The 24,492-nt window shown below is 45.1% G+C and overlaps 2 protein-coding genes across 2 annotated transcripts in view; both read left to right on the top strand.

Moving 5' to 3' along the window:
• Positions 1-24,492, top strand: part of LOC117048687 (ETS domain-containing protein Elk-4-like) — a 140,382-nt gene that overhangs the window by 106,918 nt on the left and 8,972 nt on the right. The window lies entirely within an intron of this gene.
• LOC117048690 (Krueppel-like factor 15) lies at positions 8,905-22,839 on the top strand. Its single transcript, XM_033152841.1, has 3 exons — positions 8,905-9,092; positions 15,209-16,242; positions 21,617-22,839. The coding sequence occupies exons 2-3, from the start codon at positions 15,305-15,307 to the stop codon at positions 21,795-21,797; spliced, it is 1,119 nt and encodes a 372-aa protein (XP_033008732.1). The 5' UTR covers positions 8,905-9,092; positions 15,209-15,304; the 3' UTR covers positions 21,798-22,839.

Below are 24,492 nucleotides of genomic sequence, written 5' to 3'. Positions count from 1 at the left end.
GGCTCAGTGGTTTAAATTACAGCGCCACCTGCGTCCCTTTGGACTAGACACAGTGGTCAGCAAACTTTTTCAGCCATGGGCCGGTCCACTGTCCCTCAGACCTTGTGGGGGACCGGACTATATTTTGAAAAAAAATATGAACGAATTCCTATGCCCCGCAAATAACCCAGAGATGCATTTTAAATAAAAGGACACATTTTACTCATGTAAAAACACACTGATTCCTGGACCACATTTAGAAGGTGATTGGGCCGCATCCGGCCCCCGGGCCTTAGTTTGGGGACCCCTGGACTAGAAAATGGCCTAGAGAGAGCCACAAATCTGGCCCACATGCCAGAGGCTCCTCACCACTGGCATAAACACACGCATGTGAAAAACTGAGCTCAGTATTTTCTTTGCTAAAGCTTCTATACGGAATTCTATCAGCAGGCTTCCCAGAGAACTACATTGGGGTGGGGGGTGGGGGTGAGGGTGGCAGATTTTAATTTTACCCACCACTGAATATTCATGCCTGGGGGTGTGTGGAACCACCCACTGATTGCTGCCTGTCATGCAGCTGTTGGCACAAGGTCAGAAAGCCAAAAGTGTACACAAACAGATCAAGACAATAGGAAGTAGAAGATACCAAAACACGTTTGCCTCAATAAAATAACCTTTGGCCTCTCTTATGAATACCCAGAATTTGCTCAGGCAAGGATGGTGAATTGTTTTTCTTCCTGAGATTTTATATTAACCTAATTTCTACTGCAACGCTGAATTAAGAAAGAAGTTGCAGGATCATCCTTTGAGGCTATTTCTGAATTTGCAAGTATAAAATCATAGAATGGTAGAGTTGGATGGAACTGAGGGTCATCTAGGTTCAACTCCCTGCAATGCAGGAAGCTCAACTAAAGCACCCATGACAGATGGCCACCCAACTGCTTAAAAACCTCCAAGGAAAGAGAGCCCACAATCTCCTGAGGGAGTCCGTTCCATTGCTGAACATCTCTTGCTGTCAGAAAGTTCTTCCTGATGTTTAGTCAGTCTCCTTTCTTTCTTGTAACTTGAATCCATTGGTTCAAGTTCTACACTTGAAAATAAGATTGTTCCATGCGACAGCCCTTTAGATATCTCAAGGTGACTATCAGATCTGCTCTCAGTCTCTGTTTTTCCAGGCTAAACATACCCAGCTCCCTCAACTGTTCCTCATAAGGCTTGGTTTCCAGACCCTTGTTCATCTTGGTGGCCTTCCTCTGCAAAGGATCTGGTTGCAAAAATAAAGGCTTTATGAACAGAAATCTGACCAACACTTATCTAGTATGGTAACCCTAGGCCCCAGCACTGATAAATATTGAAGACAATGGGAATAGGGGATGTAGTACCAGATATAATATAGAGTAGTAGAGATGAGTATGTGCAAAGGGTTCTGCTTTAACAGGTAATGTCGCACTTAAAACTTTTTTAAAGGTCTTAATAGTATTGTATGCCAATGAGCATAAAGAAAATGTACATCCCCCCCAGGTGATGCTGTCACTAATAAGCTCTTAGCTGCCTGTATGCTGGGAGTGTAGCATTTATCTTGTCAAAAGCTGAGCATATCTTCAAAGCCATTAAAGAAATTAGTGGAACAACAACAAACCATTGGCTGAGGAGTGGCTTAAAGTGTGGAATGCTATGCTGTTGAATAAACTAACAGTAGTAATTAGATATAAATTAGGGGGAAATCTCAGCTATAAATGATGATTTTGAGAAATGGAAGGAGGAACTACTTTAGGGCATGCTTCCATTTATTTAAGCATTTAAAAAGGAGGAACAGCCCAAGAGCCCTGCCTGAGAAATTTGGCAACCGACCCATTGATACAGGCCCATGCAACCTTAGGCTTGGAAATAAATCTGGTTTGTTTCCACTGCTTCGGTTGCAGACCAACTTCCTTTGGCAACAGGTACCTGTTGGGGAAAGTGGTACAGTGAGGGCTGAACCTTCAGGCTGAAGTCCAGTGTCCCACAGTCTAGCTCTCCCCCCTCACATTAGTACCCAGTGTGGCAGATTATGGGGGTAGCAGCAAACAAGTCCTATGTCAGCACCTAGACCCAAGTGGGCATATTTTTAAAATATATTTTGTAGACAGGAGGTGACCAGCCAGTTATGTACATTTACTATGTTTACTATATGTTTTTTATAGTATTTCTAGTTTAAAATATATATTGGATATTGGCCAACAGAGTAGTTCCTTGAACCAGTCACAGTATCTCAGCCTAACCTACCCCACAGGGTTGTTGTGATGATGAACTGGGGAAGAGGATGACTCTACTATATTCAGCCAGGAGCTCTGGCCAGCTTCAGTGCTGGTGGCCTTGCTTTTTTAACTAAGGTGTTTTTGACTTTTCAACTCATCAAAAACTGAGGCTGATACACATCCTGTCCAGTAGGTGGTGCTATAAGATGTTGTAAAATCTAGAAAGCAGCACCGTGGTTAGGATTTTACTTTAACTGAAGTCCCTTTATTTTGTGGATTTCAGCTAGTCCTCTGGTTACTGTCAGTGCATCAGTCCCTTCTATGTATACCTGAAGGAGCGTCTCCACCCCCATCGTTCTACCCGGACACTGAGGTCCAGCGCTGAGGGCCTTCTGGCGGTTCCCTCGCTGCGAGAAGCCAAGTTACAGGGAACCAGGCAGAGGGCCTTCTCGGTAGTGGCACCCGCCCTGTGGAACACCCTCCCACCAGATGTCAAAGAGAAAACCAACTACCAGACTTTTAGGAGACATCTGAACCAGGCAGAGGGCCTTCTCGGTAGTGGCACCTTCCCTGTGGAACACCCTCCCACCAGATGTCAAAGAGAAAACCAACTACCAGACTTTTAGGAGACATCTGAAAGCAGCCCTGTTTAGGGAAGCTTTTAATGTTTAATATATTATTGCATTTTAATATTCTGTTGGAAGCCGCCCACAGTGACTAGGGAAACCCAGCCAGATGGGCGGGGTTTAAAGAAATTATTATTATTATTATTATTATTATTATTATTATTAAACTTTTGGTCACTAATCTCAGTTTAGTGATCCAGCAATTCCCACTCTGGAAAAAGCTGCTGCCAGCTTGTTAAACCTGTGATGGAGTCTTTGCTCACCAATGTGATCCTCCCCTTGTTTCTCTAACATACAAGAATAATCATAGGTTTCTCTCGGTCTAGGTAAGCCGCTACACCACTTTTTGATTATTCTGGATGGTTGGTAATTAATTAATTACTTTAACAGATTCATATGCCACTCTTCAAAGCTTCAAGGGCAACTAATAATAAAATATAACAACAGCAAACTTGGTTCTCTTTGTGGGTCCTTAGGCAGCAGCATCAGTACACAAGATAAAAATAGCTGCAGACTCAGGAACATCCCAAGGTTTCCAGAACTACAAAAAAACACCTTCCTGAGCAGGAGTGGGGAACTGTGGTCCTCAAGATGTTGCCAGATTCTTAGCACAGCTAAACAGCCAATACCTTTTTTCCAGGGAACTATGGGAACTGTAGCTCTCTCGGGGGGGGGGAAAGGTCTCCTAACAGCTCTCAGCACCCTTAACAAACTACAGTTCCCAGGATTCTTTGAGGGAAACCAGTACTGTTTAAAGTGGTATGATACTGCTTTAAACGTTGTAGTGCAAATGGGGCACCAGAGAAGTTTTTTCTTCCATATTGACAAGACATGTTGCCAGGCTGGCAGCCTTGAAATAACGGAAGTTTTTAAGCCCTCTTCAAGGTATCCGCCTTTGTTTATCTCTTCCCCAGCATTCCCACACATCATGGCTGAGCATCACAGAAAAGTTGTACTCTGCAGAGGGCAATGCCTGTGGTTTTGCTAAGAAAGATGGAGTTGCTAGTTCTCCAAGTTGCAGATTGGCAGGGACAAATTCAACAGGTGCATCTCCAGGATGGCAAAAGGGGCAGCCCTAGGAATTATTTGTGTCGTACAGCTATTCACCATGTGAATTTGATACATTAAACCGAGAATCAGCCCCATGCTACATGATTACATGCTGTGAAACCTACAGCCATCGAATCACAGTACTGTAGAGTTGGAAGGGACTCCATCTAGTCCAAGCCCCTGCCATATAGGGCAGGTGAGAAACTTTCAAAGTAATAATAATTCCACATTAATGTTTACTATTGAAATCTTCTTAATTTCATTAATATCACAGTCATGCTATTATTTTGTTTCCATTTCATATTCCCTTTGTCTGCATACCTACACCTACAGTTGACATTCCCAGGGTGGCTTACTTTTTAAAAATACAACAACAAATAAATCAAAAACCACAATATCAAAAATAGGCTTCAGCCTATTTAGTCCCATTGATGTCAATAGCGCAACTGCTTGTAAGTTACTGCCTTGGAGAAAATGGGCCAAAGTAAAAGCTTCAGGCCATTAAACTCATGGCTGTTCCCTGTCTTGGGGGCACTACCTGTTAAAACATGCAATTTCACTGTGGCAGAAATCTGGGCAGTTCCCTAAATAAATTAAAGGAAGATCAGGCATGCCGGCAGCTTGCAGAAGAGAAGTTAATGATGGCAACTTCTCATTACTATTCCTAGTCAGCTAATTAACTGCAAGTTAATGCAAGCACCTAAAGCCTTCTGGGGAGAAAGGGGTAATGGTAGTGATCATGCTGGATCATGCTCTAGGGAGGAGAGAGTACAACTGCCATGGTGTATGAATTAAAGAACTTCATCCTGTCATGTGTGGCATGAGACATAACAGTCCTCTGTTGACAGGATGCTTGATTTCCCTTTCAGATCAGGGGCAGTCAATGTGGTGCCCTGAAACACCCGCCATCCCTGACCATTGGTGATGCTGGCTGGAGCTGATGGGAGTTGGAGGCCAACTTTTCGAAGGGACTACATTGACTACCTCTACTCCAGATGTTGCTGGATCCCAACTTCCACCAGCCCCAGGCACCATGACCAATGATCAGGGAAGATGGGAGTTGTATTCCAACATCTCTAGAGAACATTAGGGTTCCTTCTGGATGAAGGCTGTTCATTGAGCATTCGTCCTGATTTGTTCCCACCAAGTTTGCAAGGGTGCTGGATGATGTTGCATCACTCAAACCATTATTCCATTATATTCCATTGCATTTCTCCTACTGTTACTTATAGGAAAAAGATGGATGTAAATGGCCTCCCTCGGTCCTGTATACCTGAAGGAGCGTCTCCACCCCCATCGTTCACCCCGGACACTGAGATCCAGCGCCGAGGGCCTTCTGGCGGTTCCCTCACTGCGAGAAGCAAAGCTACAGGGAACCAGGCAGAGGGCCTTCTAGGTAGTGGTGCCCGCCCTGTGGAACGCCCTCCCATCAGAGGTCAAAGAGATAAACAACTACCTGACATTTAGAAAATACATGAAGGCAGCCCTGTTTAGGGGAGTTTTTTAATCTATGGTATTGTAATGTATTTTAATATTTGTTGGAAGTCACCCAGAGTGGCCCGGGAGACCCAGCCAGATGGGTGGGGTACAAATAAATTATTATTATTATTATTATTATTATTATTATTATTATTATTATTATTATTATTATGAAGTGGGTTTGTTGTGCAAGAGCTCTGAATCATTTAATTGTGCAACCTTAATTTGCTGGTTTTCCCAGTAGTAATGTACGGAAGTGAGAGCTGGACCATAAAGAAGGCTGATCGCCGAAGAATTGATGCTTTTGAATTATGGTGCTGGAGGAGACTTTTGAGAGTCCCATGGACTGCAAGAAGATCAAAGCTATCCATTCTTAAAGAAATCAGCCCTGAGTGCTCACTAGAAAGACAGATCCTGAAGTTGAGGCTCCAGTACTTTGGCCACCTCATGAGAAGAGAAGACTCCCTAGAAAAGACCCTGATGTTGGGAAAGATGGAGGGCACAAGGAGAAGGGGACGACAGAGGATGAGATGGTTGGACAGTGTTCTCGAAGCTACTAACATGAGTTTGGCCAAACTGCGAGAGGCAGTGAAGGATAGGCGTGCCTGGCGTGCTCTAGTCCATGGGGTCACGAAGAGTCGGACACGACTAAACGACTGAACAACAACAAAATTTGCTGGTATGTGACTGAATCCCACCTGAAAATAGTGACTGTCTGGGAGCACCACAGGTTGGGGGAGGTTGCTATAGATAAGCCCTGTCTTCTACTACTGCTGCTGCTTAGCACTAAAATATTGCTATTTGAAGCATTTGACACACATTGTCTCAATAATCCTTAAAACAGTGCTGTAAGATGGGGCATTGTGATTATCCCCACACTGCAAGGGGAGAGGAGGCTGAGGCATCAGTAGCTTGTGGAAGGCTATTTATGCTGCAGTCCTGCACCCATTTACCAGGGAGTATGGCGCTGTGGGTTAAACCACAGAGCCTAGGGCTTGCTGATCAGAAGGTTGGCAGTTCGAATCCCCGCGACGGGGAGAGCTCCCGTTGTTCGGTCCCACCTCCTGCCCACCTAGCTTTGTCATGCTGGCCACATGACCCGGAAGCTATACGCTGGCTCCCTCAGCCAGTAACACGAGATGAGCGCCGCAACCCCAGAGTTGGACATGACTGGACCTAATGGTCAGGGGTCCCTTTACCTTTAAGTCTCCATGAGCTCAGTGGAGCTTACTTCTCACTAGACATATACAGAACTGCAGTGCTGTTGAACTCCCAACTCCCATCAGCCCCAGAATAACCAATGACCGGAGATTATGGCAATTCAGAAACATCTGGAGGGCCACAGGCTCCACATCCCTTTGGTCTAGTAGACTCCCCTCAGTGTTTAAATCACTGTGGGGGAGAGGGGTGGAGAGAGGAAAGGACAGGACTGGTACCCGCAGCCAACATCATTGGGCAACTGACAGGACACTAAGTCCCACTGGTGCTGCCCTCTTCCCTTGCCCCCACCCCACCCCCCAATACTGCACAGACTTAAAGACACCATTTAAAATTTCTCACAATGAACTCAGGCATTGTAGCTGCCCTACATTACAGCACTGTTGCCCATTAGGCCTAACACAGAAGGAAGACTTACCAGAGGCCAGTTTGCAGAGGACCAGGGCCTGACCAAGACATTTTGCTGCCTGAGGTGAAGGGAATTGGTGGGCCACATGCCCCAAACTCCCATGCAAAAACTGATTGGGACATCACGTGAGGGCAGCAAGTTTGTTTAGGAGGTGCAGGGCACTCACAGTTGTTCTCAAACACCTTACCACTAGTTCTCGCCCTCCAGCGACTGCCACCTAAGGCAGCCACCCTGCCCTACCTAATGGTAGGGCTGATCTTGTGAGAACTCTCTCAAAGCTGCACTTGCCAAAAAGGGTCTGACCCCCCTTATTTATTGCTCGTAATTATTTATATCCCACCTTTCTTCCAAGATGCTCAAGGTGGCATACATAGTTCTCCTTCCTATTTTATCTTCACAGCAGCCCTGTGTGCTGGGTTAGGCTGACAGGCATTGGTTGGCCCAAGGTCAAACAGTCAACTTCATGGCCGAGTAAGGATTTAAACACGGGGCTCCCAACACTCTGACCACTACACCACACTGTGATGACCCCATGGCTATTGTTTTAGAAGGCTACCAGGAAGGGTGAGGTATATGGGTGGCCTCATACTTCCACCCCACATAATCCAGGAGAATTGTTTGGAATCCTATTTGGAAGTTGAATCACAGAAGAGATGCTCTGGCAAGGACTGAACACCACTGATAAAAGTGTTCCTCACTGTGTGATAGTCTGCTCAGTTTCCTCAGCAAGAGAATTTTGTATTGTCTGCAGAATCAAGTCACCAAACAACAAAGCTTTTTCAGAGGGTTTCTAGATGGCCTCATATTTGGAGGGGGGGGATGTTGAGGGTGGCGCTTCTCCAAGAAAGCAAAAATAAAAATCATATGGGGTATAAATATAGACTAATAATAATGGTGATACATAGTGTCCCCAACTTTGCCTGTCATTTAATAAATGCTTAAGACATACATCCAGCATGCCTAGTTTTCTCCCCATTTTTCCAACTGCACACTAAGAAAACTTTGCCTTAAATTGATGATCTGATATGCAATAGCAATATGGTATGTTCGAAGTTCTCAAAACTAATGGAAATGAACAGCACCAATAAGCATGTGACCAATTAACAGCACCATGCTGTGCTGTGTATATTGCACAGTGGACTACTCATAATACAATGCTGAACCGCTTTGAGGTTTCCTTGTGTGGTTTCTACAATCAAGTGGAATATACCGGTAAATTTAATGAAATAAATAAACTATTGTGCACCCATGATGATGTGCAGATCATATAATAAACTGCAGGTGATCTTCTCACCTTCTAAGTATACCATTTCATTCATTCATTTTTTTTAAAAAAAAATTGTTGATTTTTAACTTACATTGGACATATTTTTTGGAAACACATGCACCCCTGAGATCTTCGCATACCTAGGTCTGGGGAGGCACACACACCGGGTTGAGAAACACAGATATAACTAAATTGTAGAATATCTTGCCTTGATTCAGAAGGTTTGCACGCTATCAGACTTGGTTTTCTTGATGGGATTTCAGCAGAGCTGAGCAAGGGAAGGACTTCCCCCAATGAAATTCACTACCCATACCGACCCTAATAAATAGCTCTTGCAGATGTGTCCACAGATATGTTCCTTAATTAATGCCAAGTTGTGTGACCCAACAGTTGCAGAACTTTTAATTACGGCATTATAAGTTTAAAATCAGTTCAAATGAGCCAAATAAGCTCCGTCTCCAGACTCAAGACGGTCAGCTTATCGCATTTTGAAGTAAATGATCTAATACACAATCAGGTGACGTTGTGTGTGCGCACACGTGCGCGCATTAAGTCCAATTAGCTACCTGCGCACTTTCTGCAGCCACGCGCCGCCGGGCCGTGTTCTCCGCGAGCGGCCGCCACGTGGTTCTCCGGGACGCAGGGCCAGGCGAGCCCCTGCGACGGCCTGCCCAATGGGGCAGCTAGGATGGAGCCAAGCCTTCGAGGGGGCGGCGCCGTTTGCTCCAGCTGGCACTTTCCCCGGGTCATGTGAGCGGCAAGAGAGCTAGAGGCAGACCGAGCGCCAGCAGAGAAAGGAGCGCGACGTCGCTGGCAGCTGGGCTATGGTAAGGGCGAGCGGAGCAGCCGAGCCGGTGTGTGTGTGTGTGCAAGATAAGCGCCCCCCCCCCCCCCGTGATACGGCCGGTGACAAGGGATGGGGTCGCTGGGGTGCGCGCGCGCCTGGAGCGAGCCATCGGTGGAGTTCTGTCCCCGAGTTAGAGACCTGGTGGAGAAGGGGCACTAAGTGTAGGGATAGTTGGGGGGCGCGCGACTTGCCCCACCCTGTTCAGCGCCCGCGCCCTTTCCCAAGTTAAGAAGTTTGATCACAACTGGCTGAGTGGCGGGGATAGAAATTTGGGCTCACCTGCCCGACTAGCCGAGGTGTGTGATGTTTTTGTTGATGAATGTGATAAAAGACGTTGCCCAATCGCTCCCACTGAAATCTTACAAGTTCAGGAGGCGGATCTTCCTATAGATTTGTTCTTATTTTTATCTGCCCCTCTTGAGTTTATTTGGAGCCCGGGGGGAAAGGCAGGGGGGGTGGAATCTCGCGCGCCAAGTTAACTTCGGGCTTGCAGTTGAGCCCGATGACCTTCGGAGGGAAATCTGGACGACGAGCGGATTTTCCAGCCGATCTTCGCCCCGCGAAAGCGCTAATCCAGAAATGCAGACTATGCGCGTCCCTCCCTCCCCGCTGACAGATGCAATCGGGTTTTAAGTGCGGGAATCCGGCCAAGCACGCTCAGCTTCTAGGGCAAGGGAGACGTGTTGCAATCGCGTGGAGCGAAAAAAGGGCTGCCTGGCGGACGCGAGAAACTCGACACGCTCGTCCCACAACAAACAGTTAGCAACGGGGCGGGATGCGGCCTTGCGCCGCCCTATGGGAAGCGCGAGGACCCATTGATTGACGGCAGGCCTGCCCCCTGCTGCTTGATTGGAGGGCGGGATTCCAGGTTGCACTGAATGGGGAGGGCAGAAGGGAATGGTGCCGTCGTCATCTCTCTGTAGAGCAAGTCGCATGAGCTCGGCGCTTCCAAGAGCGCTGCCCGATTGTAGGGGGTGGTGGTCTGCACCGGGCAAACGCATGATTTCCGACTGAGCACGGTGCGCGTGGCCTGCGCGGTTCATATTTATGCCCTTAAGTATCTGATCGGGGCAAACAGGTCGACGAGAAGCTCGGCCCCGCCTTCTCCATTCCCCAAGCCCGGTGGTTGCTGGAGTGAGAGACACTTTTCACATGGTTTCTACCTCCCCCACCCCGTGTTTAACCATTGCCCAGGCCAGAGGCATAACCAGACGCTGGCAAAACCGGCCTCCATTGGGGGTGCAGGCCAAGGGCAGGATGCAAACAACAATCGCCTTAGAAATCTCTCAGCAGCCAGAGGATCCAACTCCGAGGGCCAGAGATGTCCCCAATAAAGTATTTGAGGTGGCCAGACCCACCCCACCCCACCCCAAAGTGGATGGGCATTGCCATTCAAATAATGTGTGTGCATTCTGCATCATATTATCAAGTATGCAGGGTGGGGCTTACCTGCTCCCTCCCAAAAATATTTTAAGTTGGCACCCCTCTTTCCAATTATCTGCATACGGTCATAAGTTTTAGATTAGAGCTGGGAACTGAGCAGTAGGAGAAATGGCAAGCCGGTATGAAAGTAGATTGCTGGAGAGTGGAGATTGGGCTGTATGTCTTATATATGTGTGGTGATGCATCATTTTGTGTGTGGGGGGGGGGGTACCTTATTTTGTTCTCGTGTGCCATCATTTATTTGTATTATGGCCAGGGACAGCAAAGCTGGAAGTAGCCTGGGCCTCTCAGGACCTCTTGGAGGCCCTGCCCATCACCTGCTGCAATGGTTATTTTGAATGGAGATGTTTTTATACATTTATTTCCTATCCCACTTGTCCCCTCAAAAGAGCCTAGAGTGGCAGACACCAAAGTGGAACAATGATGCAATTAAAATTAAAATAAGAAACATAAGCAAAACATTTAAAAACGTTGCAAGAATTTTAACCTATAGAGTATCTTCTGCATGCATAGCGATGTGCTCTACCACTGAGCTGTGGTTGTTCTCCTAAATGGAGCATGGAAAAATCCCAAAACTTAAAAACTGAGGTCATATTGTACTGATCTTGGTTACAGCTCTCTGTTCCTTTATGTGCCTTATGCAACAGAGATAAAGTAACCACAGAATTGGGAAACTACAGAACTTTGGCATTGAGTGCATGGTACAGTGAGCTGTGGCAAATAGCTATGGCAGAAAAATTGACCAACAACTTAAATTAGCTAAAGGCAGAGACAAGATATTTGATCTTGTATATAGTGTGGTGTAATTTTATCACATTCACAAAATTCTGCACATATGCAGAAATATTGATCAAAGATGTTCATCAGATTATTAAAGTACGAACTGTAATATTATGATGAAGTATACAGAAAATCTTTAGGTTGCTAGAGGATCTTAGATATATGTTTACATACACGTTAAAGAGGAAAAATATGGTAGAGACATGACGCTAATTAAAAGATGTACCGGTAAACTGGCTATTTTGTTTTTCAGTGTTTAGTTTTGTAAGTTGGGAATAAAAAAATAATAAATTATGTTTTTTTGGCAAAAATAGGCAGAGCACACCTTAACTCTGCTCACAAAACTTTACTTGTACTGTGGTACCTCAGCTTACATACGCTTCAGGTTACAGACTCCGCTAACCCAGAAATAATGCTTCAGGTTAAGAATTTTGCTTCAGGATAAGAACAGAAATTGTGCTCTGGCGGCGCAGCGGCAGCGGGAGGCCCCATTAGCTAAAGTGGTGCTTCAGGTTAAGAACAGTTTCAGGTTAAGAACGGACCTCCAGAACGAATTAAGTTCTTAACCCGAGGCACCACTGTACCTGTATCTAAATCCAGTTCACACATCCAGTTTTCACTTGACTGTTTGTTTTTGGGAATGCACACAAACATCCAAAATAATTGTATACAACTTTGTATATATAGGCAAAGGCCATTACAGTGCCAGAATAAATGTGTGCCCCATTAAAGATGAAGTGAGGATGCTTTAAAACACAGATGAGATTTTAAAGATGGATTATGGCAAAATTCCCACAAATACAAAATGTGCCTTTCCTTAAGCTATTTTGTTGGATAAAGAATCATCTCATTACTGCTTTACTTGCATCCCAAGCGATGCATTCTTTTGTTTCTTGATTCCTATTGATTGCAAAATAATCCATCAACTTCTTCCTTGCTTTCTCTTCTAGATCTTGATCATCAAGTAAATTCTCATTGAGTCTCCATCTGAATGTTTTCTCTTCCAATCCTTTTATTTCACACAATATCGGATTATGATCAGACAATGTACTTGGTTGAATTTCGATTTTGCTGATGCTTGGAGCTAATTCACTGGAAATCATAATGTAATCAGTTCTTGCTGTTGATTGGTTGGGCTCTGAGAAATACATAAACTGTTTATCCAATGATGTCTCAGCCTCCAAATATCCATTAATTACAGCTTTTGACCATTGAGAAAAACGTTTTAGACAATCTGCCTTCTTTTTTGTTGTTCAGTCATGTCCGACTCTTCGTGACCCCATGGACCAGAGCACGCCAGGCACCCCTATCCTCCACTTCCTCCCGCAGTTTGGCCAAACTCATGCCAGTCGCTTCAAGAACACTGTCCAACCATCTCATCCTCTGCCGTCCCCTTCTCCTTGTGCCCTCCATCTTTCCCAACATCAGGGTCTTTTCCAGGGAGTCTTCTCTTCTCATGAGGTGGCCAAAGTACTGGAGCCTCAACTTCAGGATCTGCCCTTCCAGTGAGCACATGTAATTACAAACAGGAAACATTTTAGCAGTGAAAAATGAATGGTGTTGACTGAAAACTGGCCTGTAAGAAATTAATGGTCAGGTCTCTAGCTCTTACTATCTCTATGCTGTGGATTTGTAGGGGAAAACACACATGGAATTATTCAGATTCAACAACCTCTGGACTTAATTTTAATCAAACACTGCTACCAAACACTCCTAGAGGGAGGGGAAACTAAGAATGAGGCTGGTTCCTCCCATTCTGTCCTTTGTAAACACCTGGAGTAGGTGTTGATCTAGTGTGGGAGCAAGACAAGAGGTGCTTCCAATCTTGTGAATGGGGTTATGAAATGCATTGAGCAACATCAGGTCTTTGACCCCTGTGTTGCCGCTGGCAGACCTTGAAATACTTTAAATGCTGCTCCCTTAAAGGCTGGGTGTGTTTATTAAAGAATGCTTCCCCAAACTCCAGCTGAGCTTTCAGCAACTTGAGAAGATAGCAATGGCAAAGAGCAGCATGGACAAAGCTGAAGGAATTTCATGCCTTCACACACTGTCAGAGGCTGTGTGTTCTCTCCATCCAGTCTGGCTTACCTCCTCCCCACTTTGGCTATGTTGTTGGCACCTGTCTGTCTTGAGAGGCAATGGAGTGTGCCTCCCTCGCTAATACAGCAAACTGCTGTATTAGCAAGACCGAAATGATCTCCTGGGATGCAAGCCAGGGCAGTGTGTTTGGAGGTCCTGGGCTTCCCAGACAACAAGACCACCCCACTCAGCCTTGCTGATGTAGTCCAAAAGAAAGCAGAGCAGTATTTTTGGCACCAGCTGGGCTGCAGGAGTAACCAGAGGGAGGTATCCAAGGCACCATCCAACCATTGTTGGGACTTCACTCTGGATTTATGTAGGGTTTACTTCTTAGCCCTTTCTTCTCTCAGAGATATCCTGCAAGGCAGTGGAGGTTTAGGATGAGAGTTTTCCTTATCCTAGATGGGCTCTCTTCCCAGGTTGACCAGCCCCACCAGCCCTTCACCTCCCTCTACAGCACATGCAGAAACCGCCTTCTTGACCATTGAACCCACTATTGGTCTCATCCACTCAATCCACTTAATTCTGTCTTCACATACAGGGTAAGTCCCTGACACATCAAGGGTTTGAGACCCACCGGCTACCCACACCTGGTTTAGCCAGCCAGCCGAAACCGCTTCCTGGGGTGTAGCCACTCTCACATGCTGACAGCTTCCAGGAGCCCATGTGAGAGCTGAGTGCAGGGTGGGGACCAAAGATGGAGAAACTACCCCAGAAGGACCAAACATGTGCCCCACCAGATTTTACAACCCCCCTTTGGCTATGTACACATCATATATTTAAAGCCCAAGAATTCTGGGAACTGCAATTTATTAAGGGTGTTGTAGCTATGTGGGGAAACTACAGTTCCCAGGATGAATTGCTGGAAGCCATCTGCCTTAAACATATGGGGTGTACCCAGTGCTTTTTTTCTTAAAAAAATGTTTTGGGGTACTCTCGCTTCCGCCTGAGACTTGGGAAACACTGGGAAAGGAAAGGAATCCGCCATCAGGGGTAGCAACGGAACTGATGATTAACCATGCTAGAGAAGAAACTGAAAATTACGGTAATTTTTTTTTGTTTCTTCTGTTAGAAGACCTGTGTACCCCCAGAAAAAAAGCACTGGGTGTACCAGTACAAGCTCATCAAAACTACCGGTAATATTGATGTAAGTGTGAACAGAGACATGGAACAGAATCTGAGGTAACCGTAGTTTTTTGAAATGCTTTTCACACTGACCCTTTTTAACTTTGGGAGAAATTGAGAAACTATTAATGGGACAAATACGATTTTTCCCAGGCAAACCTGTCTATCATCATCACATAGTTTTGTAATTCATAGTATGTGCTGTTTGAGGTTAACTAATATTTCTTTTGATTCGTTTTATCAGATGCAGGCCTTATTTTGTTTCAAAGAACTACATTCTTGCTTTCAAGTGGGAAAGAGCCCTGGCAGATAGGCCTTGAGTTGGACCCCATTAAAGAAATTGCCTCTATTCTTCAATCTGTTAAACCCTCAGGGCACATCCTTCCAGATGGTTCTGAATGAGTGCATTCAATGCACTGTTGGCTAGAGTTCAAACAATGCGTGGATTCTCAAACAGATTCTTGTAAATTCGAATTTGTATTATCTTTTTTTTCAAAATAAGGGTTTTAAAAGGGGGAGGAGAAGAGGGTGTTTTTTTTTAAAAAAAATACTGAATCAGTTTATATTTAGTAGTAAATCAAAGTAGTATATAGATCCCTTCAGGTGTTCTGTATTCCCTGTATTACTATTTTTAAATTAAGGAGCCTCCTTGTGGTTGTCTTCCTGCAGGTGGATCTATAACCAATATTCATAATTTTCAGCTTGTTGGCATAATAGTTATATATACAGCTATCAATACACCTTTTATGAGGAGGCGGCAAACCAATGGTCTCAGTAAATCATAGCAAACTGGTGTCTGCTTCAAGTCAGCTGACTGCTTCAGCTCCTATTCAGCTAGCCAACACTTCAGATGCTCTCAAGCATGAGATGCCACCACTGAATTGGCTGCAGGATTGCAGCGGGGAGCAGGCTTCTAACTCATCGGCTACCTCCAACCTAATCTGCACATCAGAGACGTGTGTTTCACAGTCCAGGGTAAAGAAGGATGGGGAGAAACCACAGACCACTATCTACGAAACCTACCTCAAACTTCCTGATTTTTGCCCAGAACTATCCAGGGACTTTAGCCCTACACTGGAGGAGATTGAAGAGTTCCTGAATGAGAAAATGGCATTTCTCAAAGATGAGCTGAATGACAAGCAGCAGGTAGGAGGACAGCTGAAGAGAAATTCTGAGAACAGCTTGGGCAGCCCTGGGGAACAGACTGTTCCGGTAGCTGCTCCAGATGAAGGCCTTTCCAGCTCTGCTCAGGCAGGAGTGGTGGTTTCTGGTGGTACAGGCACCCCAGGGACTGCGGGGACTATCCCTGTTGTCCTTCAGATCCAGCCCAACCAAGCGAGTGAAGGCAACTCACCTACTCAGAGCCCTGTTGGTGGTATTAGGGTGGCTCAGTTGGTCATCAAAATGCAAGGGCAGAGCCTGACCGTTCTTCCCCAGGTCATCCAAAGTCCTATGACAGGCACAGAACCAAAGTATGTACGGATAGCCCCTTTGCCTGTGACGCTGAGGCCTGGAGTTCTTGGAAGCGTGAAGAATGTGGAGGTCAGGGCCCCCAAAGCCTCCTCTTCTGTCATCCGAGTCCACAAGTGCACACATCCCGGTTGCACAAAGATGTACACTAAGAGTTCTCACCTCAAGGCACACTTCCGACGCCATACTGGAGAAAAGCCTTACACCTGTACTTGGCCCAACTGTGGCTGGAGGTAAGTGTGTGGCAATAAAAACGGCCTGGTTATTTGATTATTATTCTTTTTTTTAAGTTGACAATTAACTTTGTTGCTCAATGAAAGCTTTGTGGGATCAATTAGGCTCACTCAACAACTAGGATAAACTAGTACTCCCAGCCAACAGTGCAATCATGTATATTTCTCAGGCTCCAGTCCCATTGTGTTCAGCAAGGTCTACTCCCAAATCCTGTACAAGTGTGTTTAGGACTGCAGGCTGTAGACAGGTTATGTATTGGTTGAGAAATAACTTAAAATGTATTGCCTGAACTGAAGTATGTACATGCGTCCTGGACACAACCCACCAGACATTTCTCTACAATCTCTGCTGAAATGGATTGGAGCTGTTCAAGAACATCAGTGATCATCATTGGTGCTTTTTAATATCACCATCTGCATCTTTTTAAAGGAAACAATTCCAATGAAAACAAACAAATCTCATATTTAGTCAACAGTGAATGAATCTTTAATTGATGGGATTCAATTAGCAATTCATGTTATTTTTCCATCCCTGGTCAGATAATGACTGATACATACACAGCACTGTTGCCATATTTTATTCTTTTATTTCCTCAGCAAGGTTTATGTTCCTCCTTTGGCTGCCAGGCAGCTCACAAATGATAATGCTAGGGATCCTTAGGAGAGGAATTGGAAATAAAACTGCCGATACCATAATGCCGTTACACATATCTATGGTGCGACTGCATTTGGAATACTGTTCCATACGGTTCTGGTGGCCTCACCCTGAACAGGATATTGTAGAGCTGGTAAAGGTTCAGAAAAGGGCAACCAAAACTGGTCAAGGGGACGGAGCAGCTTCTCTATGAGGAAAGGTTGCAGAATATGGAACTACAGGAAAAAAAGTGAGTAAAAGGTGGTGTAATAGACATTCATAAAATGATGCATGTTGTGGAGAAAGTGGTTCAAGAAAAGTTTTTCTCCTTTTCTCCTAATGCTGGAACTTGTGGACATCCAATAAAACTGAATGTTGGAAGATTCAAGGCAGATAAAAGAAAGTACAGTACTTGTTCACGCGGTGCATAGTTAAAACTATGGAACTCGCTCCCCTGGGAGACAGCCACCTATCCGGATGCCTTCGAAACAGAATTGGAAAATTCACGGAGGAGAAAGCTATCAAGTAGCCATGATGGCTCTGCTTTGCTTCCATGGTTGGAGGCAGTAATGCTTCTGCATACAACGAGGGTGAGCGCTCTTGTGCTCAAGTTCTGCTTGTGGGTTTCCCACAGGCCTCTGGGAGGCCATTGTGAGAACAGGATGCTGGACTAGATGGGCCATGGACCTCATCCACCAGGCTCCTCTTCTGTTGCTATTGCTATGTTTTTATTTTCTTTGCGGGAAAGGCCACAGCTCAGTGACAGAGCTCATACTTCAATGGAAAGTAGCCCAGGTTCAGTTCCCAGCTTCCTAGGGAAGGCCCCCCTGTCTAAAACCCTGGAGCCAGTCGTAGACAGTCTGGTTTGGTACAAGGTGGCTGCCTGTCTTCTTAGCAGTACGGGGAAAAGGCTTCCTGTGTTGCATTTTTGCTAATCTTGCAACTGTTCAAAGGCATAGGACCTCTTCCCTGATGGGAGAGAAAAATAAAAGGGTGCTTGCGCTAGCCTCCCCATGCACTGCAATTGTGCAAGCTACCATTCTTTTTCAATGGCTTTGTGAATAATTCCACCTTAATCGTTCTGCATTTCCCAGAATTAATTTCGGGAGTAGATTAGCTGCAGTTTACAGACTTCTGTGCCCTGCTGGGGTGCAGCTGATATTCCAGGTACAAGCTCAAGACAGTCATGTGGCAAGGAGTTCCTTCTTTTAATAGGTTCCCTTCTTTGCTGATCCTTCCCCATGGGGAACACATCTGATGTGCTGAAATCGCAAAGCCTTCAGGGATTGCATTTGTGTCTGCCCATGCTGCCCCTTGTACCTTTTCCTCAAGCAGATGGCTTTGTTTAATAATTTAAAAGCCTCCAGCTGTCATGGCATTGGTGGCATGGACTTTCCAAATGTGGAGAGGCTGCTCCTAGTGAACCTGCAGCTGCCAGAGTTTGCAGGGGGCTTTTGCAGCCATTGCTCAGGGCATCGCGTGAAAAGAGGAGCTCGGTGAAATATCAATATTGTTTCCAAAATACGGAGGGCACATGCAGTTTCCAAGGGTACCAAACAGGGGAGAAGGGCAGGGACTGGAACTAGCCCCCAGGCAAGGATTGCACATATTTGCTCCTCTCAAGCAACCTGAAATCCCTGACAATGTATAGGGTTGAATTTACTGTTTCCTTGAGAATCATTCTCAAGGGGGTCATTTGTGATCTTGGCTGATCTGCTTCCTTCCAGCTTCTTTGGCTGTAATGACCTGAGACTTTGGAATGTATTCCTGCTTAAATGCAGAAAGTGAAGTCAGTGGGGGTTCTTTCTCCCCCTTTTAGCTCTGGTAAATGTATTAGGAATCTGTGTGATCTCTTCAGTGCTCTATAAAACCAGACTTCTCTGCTACATTAGATATGAGCTGCAAATGGAGGAGGAGACAGTGAGCATAACAAGCTTCTGACTCCACATTCTTTTGTGGACATTATGGATAGGCTCATTTAATGACTCTACCATATGTCTGGATCACTGATAATGCACGGTTTTTAGTTCTTTACTGCAGCATGTATGCGTCTCCTATATCGGGGATGGGGAGCCTGTGGCTCTCCATATGTTGCTGGACTACAACTCCTAATAGGCTCAGCTACAATGGTGGATGGTCAGGGGTGATGGGAGTCGTAGTCCAGGAACATCTGGAGGGCTGTTATAGGTTAGCCACCCCTGCTTTATATTTTCTAGATTTTAAAATAAGATTGAAGGAGCATCTCCACCCCCATCGTTGAGCCCAGACACTGAGGTCCAGCTCCGAGGGCCTTCTGGCGGTTCCCTCACTGCAAGAAGTGAGGTTACAGGGAACCAGGCAGAGGGCCTTCTCGGTAGTGGCACCCACCCTGTGGAATGCCCTCCCATCAGATGCCAAGGGCATAAACAACTACCTGACTTTTAGAAGACATCTGCCGGCAGCTGTGCTTAGGGAAGTTTTTAATGTTTGATGTTTTATCGTGTTTTTAATATTCTGTTGGGAGCTACCCAGAGTGGCTGGGGAAACACAGGCAGGTGGGTGGGGTATAAATTGTTTTGTTTTTGTTTTTGTTTTTGCTTTGCTTTGTTTTGTTTTATTATTTTCATTCAATAAGTTTTCAGTAGTCCAGTGAGTTAGAGTAGATCTCATAACTGCCACTGAGTAGATTACCCAAGATCATCCAGGGAATCTGAAAAAGCAGACGATGCAACTGGATTCCTTCTTTCTAGGGTGGCTGTGAGATCTCCTTCGTAATTATATGTTTGCCTTTACAAGGTGCAGAAAGTTATGGAAGGGCAGTGTACCAGTTGGGATTTCTGAACTGCTTTCAAAGGCTGCACATGTACTGGCATATTTGAAACATATAACCTGCATGCATATGCACCCTGAGGATCTGTTGCCAATTGCCAAACTCAGTGGCATGAAGTCATGGGTGAGATGGACACATACCATTTCAAATACAAGAATGTATGTTGTATGTACAGTGGTACCTCGACTTACAAATTACTCGACATACGAATTTTTCGACTTTCGAATGGACATCCGTTGGCGGTTTTAGATGGGGTTTACTCGACTTACGAATTTTAGATGCGGTTTACTCGACTTACGAATTTTTCCGAATTTTTCGCTTCCAATGCATTCCTATGGGGAAATCGCTTTTTTTGACTTACAATTTTTTCGACCTACGAATGTGCATTCGGAACAGATTAAATTCGTAAGTCGAGGTACCACTGTACATGCACGAAATCTTTAATATGTAACATATTCATTGAAAGTGTTTTATTCTGCTCTTCAGCCAAAAAAGACTTCTAGTGTCGTTTGCAAAGGTCTGTGTTAAGACAGACCCTACCCACAGGCTTTAAAAGACAAAACACAGAAAGAAAAGGGATTGTGAGAGAAGAGGTGGGGGATGAGGGATGGGACAATTTCAGACACTATTTCCTAGTTACAGATTTCTAATCATCCTTAGTCATGAGCTATTTCTCACAATCTGAAGTTGCAGGGGTTCTTGTCTGCCTATAAGTCTTTCTGAGATTAGAAAAAGGGACAAAGTTATCCCCTTACATTTTCCCACTCAATGGCACTACTTTGGTTCAATCAAGGCCCCTTGACAATTAAAAAAAAGGAAAATATCTTGTCCAGGGTTGTTTCTGATGTGACTCTGAGTAGATTGTCAGTGAGATCATGTCTGGTCTGTTCCTGAATTACTATGTAACATTGGACAAGTTGTGCTTCCTTCTTCGTCTTTGTTTTCCTCACTTCAAATAGAGAGACAGTATTTCACAGAAGCTTGATGACTTTGTTAATATTTGTCAAGGTCTTTGAGTTCCTTTGTTGGAAGGCACTCCTTGAACTTGTTTTAAGTCTTACTGCTATCGTCGAAGGCTGGTTTTGTTCTGCATCATGTCGGCCTTGGTTCATACGTGAAAAGAAATGAAGGAACCAATAAGGGATGGAAAGGAGAGAGACAGACAGAATGTCAGTGGTACAAAAGGATAAAGGGTCAAGAATGGGCCATTAAACCTCTGTCTTTGTGCACCTTTGAGAGGTTTATAATTTATTTATTATTACCTTTATATCCCACCAAGGAGCTCAAGGTGACATACATAGTTCTCCCTGACCCATTCATGTCCTCAAATCAACCCTGTGAGTTTGGTTAGGCTGAGGGACTGTGGCAAGCTTTATGACTGAGTGGGAATTTGAACCCTGGGCTCTCAAGTCCTAGTTATCTCACTCTACTACATTATCCTTTTCACCAGACATGGTAAATCTGTGACCCTTCACAAGCTGTTGGGACTCTAGCTCCCATCAACCTTGGTCACTGGCCATGCTGGCTGGGGCTGCTGGGAGTGGAAGACCAACAAAATCTGAAGGACCAACAGGTTTTGCCATCCCTGCCCTGTGTGAGCCCAAGAGTGGTTCATGACCTATGGTCACAGTGCACCAGAGGCCAATGAAGTGCACCTGCCTGTTTCCAAGTGGCAAAGATTCATGTCTGGAGAAGCTGCTTTCTAGCATCTTGCGGTTTCAAAATGTGAGTAGGGAGCATGTTTTTCTATTTCTGAAATAGACACTGAATTCTTGAGAATCACACTAGAGCAGTATCTGCTAGATAAATCTGCTTTATATCCCAGAATCCTCTCTTGTAGTTTGCCTTGGCTGTGTGTAAAGCCATTGGGTGAGAACAACCTCCTTGGTTCACGCAACTATGCAGTAAACATCTCTTCTTCTGTCTGGTAGGTTTTCCCGCTCGGATGAGCTCTCTCGCCACAAGCGCTCCCATTCTGGACTCAAGCCTTACCAGTGCCAAGTGTGTGAGAAGAAATTTGCCCGCAGTGACCACTTATCCAAACACATGAAGATCCACAAAGGGTCATTCAGTTTGGGAATCCGGACAGCTCAAGGTTGTGGTCATAGCTGACTCTGCTTTTGCTGCCTTGCCAAGAAAATAATTCCTGCCCAAGTGAGATGACAAATGCAAATATAAAAGATGGCTTTGTTTGGAAGGGTGGGAAGGAATTGACTTGTGTAAAGTCTATTGGGAAGACCAAAGCCTACTTCTACCTGAACATACCTTTCAATCAGGGCCTGCCTCCAAACAGGTCTCTGATACTTGTGAACTCTTGTAAAACTTGTAATTAAGTTTGTGGGAAATATGTGACAATAAAGGATGTTGGGGTGGGCAGGGTGAGATTCACTGTTTAGATCTGAATTTTAGAATATGGACTGTTTAGGCCAAGGATGGAAGAACCTTTGGCCCTCTAGATTGTGTTGGGCTACAGCTTCCATTATTTCTGACCATTGGCCATGCTCGGTGAGATTGATGGGAGGTGGGGTCCAACAACATCTGGAAGGCCACAGGTTCTCCATCTGTGGTTTAGGCATTTCTAATGCTTTTTCCTGTGGTGTACACGTAGAACAGTATTTGAATGGGAGGGTGTGGGTTCTTCTGCATTTCTTTCTGAGTTAGCATCCTGCTTGATCACTCAGCCACTGATTCTGAAACTATAAGCAATGCAATGAAATTACAGGTGAAATATTCACTAAAATGCCAAATCTCAAAGTTCAGAGCTTGAATATCAGTACAGTACCAGGAAGTCATATTTTCCCAAGTCTTTATTTTCAGACTATACCTCTAAAGCCATATTTTGTCACTCCAAATTGGTTTCATGGCATTCAGTGTAATTTGTGTGGTGCGTAATGGTTTGTCTTTAGGAAAATGAATTGCATTGTGGATTACTGTGAGTTGTTATTCTATAGCCCCAATTTAAATGTTTATTCTGTGAGCTGTACACAAGCGGCCTGAGAATGGGACTTGGGGCCCAAGACCTAACCTGTACACATGTTAATCTGTGGTGGGAAATGTAAACTGTTTTGCCTCTGAAATAAGGCAAACAAGAGTGTCCTGAGTCTGCCCCAGACTGTAAAGCAGAAATGGGGAGCCTCCAGTTTGCCAGACTACAGCTCCCATTATCCCTAGCTGTTAGTCATGCTAGCTGGGGCTGATGGGAGTTGAAGTGTAATAAAAGCCAGAGGGCCACAGATTCCCCATCCTTGCTATGAAGTTTGGTGGTACAGCCTTAAGTATTGCACACATTGCCTATGGTTACAATTCTATGCCACTTTGTTGAAAGTGAGCCCCACTGAATACAATGGATGTTTCTGAGAAGACATTTATAGCATTGCACTGTAAATGCCTCACATGCCTTTCATTTGAACTTCTTTTGATCATTGTTAATCCACCAGAGCTGTCATTATGGTTTGTTTTGCTTTTATTATTCAGGTTGCTTAATTTACCTTGCATCCATGGAATTCAGGGCTGGTTAGAGAGAGAGAGAGAGTGATTGATGCAAGTCCCAACACACTCATTCTCAGGACTGGGTGGGGATTTAACACAGGCCTACCACGGTGTTTCCGTGTGTTGCTCTGGTTTGCTGCCAGAAGCGGCTTAGTCATGCTGGCCACATGACCCAGAAGCTGTCTGCAGACAAATTCTGGCTCCCTCGGCCATGAAAGTGAGATGAGCGCCACAACCCCAGAGTTGTCCGCAACTGGACTTAATGGTCAGGGGTCCCTTTACCTTTACCAGGTCCCCTGTGGTAACCATTATGACAACTTCCACCTGATGATTTGTTTCTTTAGTTAAAACGACGAAGAGTTGTGCAGCACCTTAAAGCAGGAGTGGGGGAGCTGTGGTGCTCCATTTGCTGGGCTCCCAACTCTCATCAGTCCCAGCCAGCATACTCAGTGGCCAGGGGTGGTAACTGCTAGCCATGATGGGTACATTCTACCCCCACTGATGGACGCAGTATTACCTATGAATGCCGGCTGCTGGGAATCACAAGGTGGAGCGTTGCTGTTGTGTATGGGCCATGCTTGTGGGCTTCCCACAGCCATCTGGTTGGCCACTGTAAGAACTGGATGCTGGACTAGACGGACCTTTGGACTGACCCAGCAGGGCTTTTCTTATGTCGTTGTTGTACATAAGGTTGCAGGTTCAATCCCTGGCACCTCCTGGTACGGGTGGAGACCCCAGAGAGCCACTGCCACAGATAGTGTAGACATTTCTGAGCTAAGTGGACTCATAGCCTCACTCTGTATAAAATAGCTTCCAATGCTCATGTGTCTTGAACCTATGTGGCAAGATGCCTTGGGAGGCAAGCGTGCAAGTTTTGTTTGTTACGTGTCTCCACCCTGTTTTGATGCAATGGTTCTTGCCAGAAGTTGAGAACAATAGTTTACCAAGTGCAAGTCTAGTAGGCTGCTCTCAAACATGTTTACTTGGAAGAGTTTTGATTCTGAGATAATATGTTGAGTGTGCTTCTTGTTGTTGCCTGCCTTGGTTATTCAAGCCTCCTTTCCCTGCGGGCACCTTCTTTTTCCCAGTCTGTGCCAGCCTGAGTGACTCACACACCACCTCCTTCTCTTTTCTTTGCTCCAGCTTCCTACACATAAAAATAACTTTCCTTTCTCCAGCTTCATTATCTCACATTACCTTCTTTGGATCTGTACACACTATACCTTGAAAGCACATTCAAAGCACATTCTTTCCCTAAAAAAAAATGAAATAAACATAGGTTGCTGGGAATTCTGAGAGAGGTCAACTATAGTGCCTA

The sequence above is a fragment of the Lacerta agilis genome, chromosome 6 (assembly GCF_009819535.1).
Source record: "Lacerta agilis isolate rLacAgi1 chromosome 6, rLacAgi1.pri, whole genome shotgun sequence".
NCBI classification, from domain to species: Eukaryota; Metazoa; Chordata; class Lepidosauria; order Squamata; family Lacertidae; genus Lacerta; species Lacerta agilis.
This window is presented reverse-complemented; position numbering and strand designations above follow the sequence as displayed.

Bases quoted from the DNA above. Each gene is read 5' to 3' on its own strand.
- LOC117048690 (XM_033152841.1), top strand. From the start codon at position 15,305: ATGGTCTCAGTAAATCATAGCAAACTGGTGTCTGCTTCAAGTCAGCTG. The intron at 16,243-21,616 runs GTAAGTGTGTGG...TCTGTCTGGTAG, and splicing joins TGGCCCAACTGTGGCTGGAG to GTTTTCCCGCTCGGATGAGC.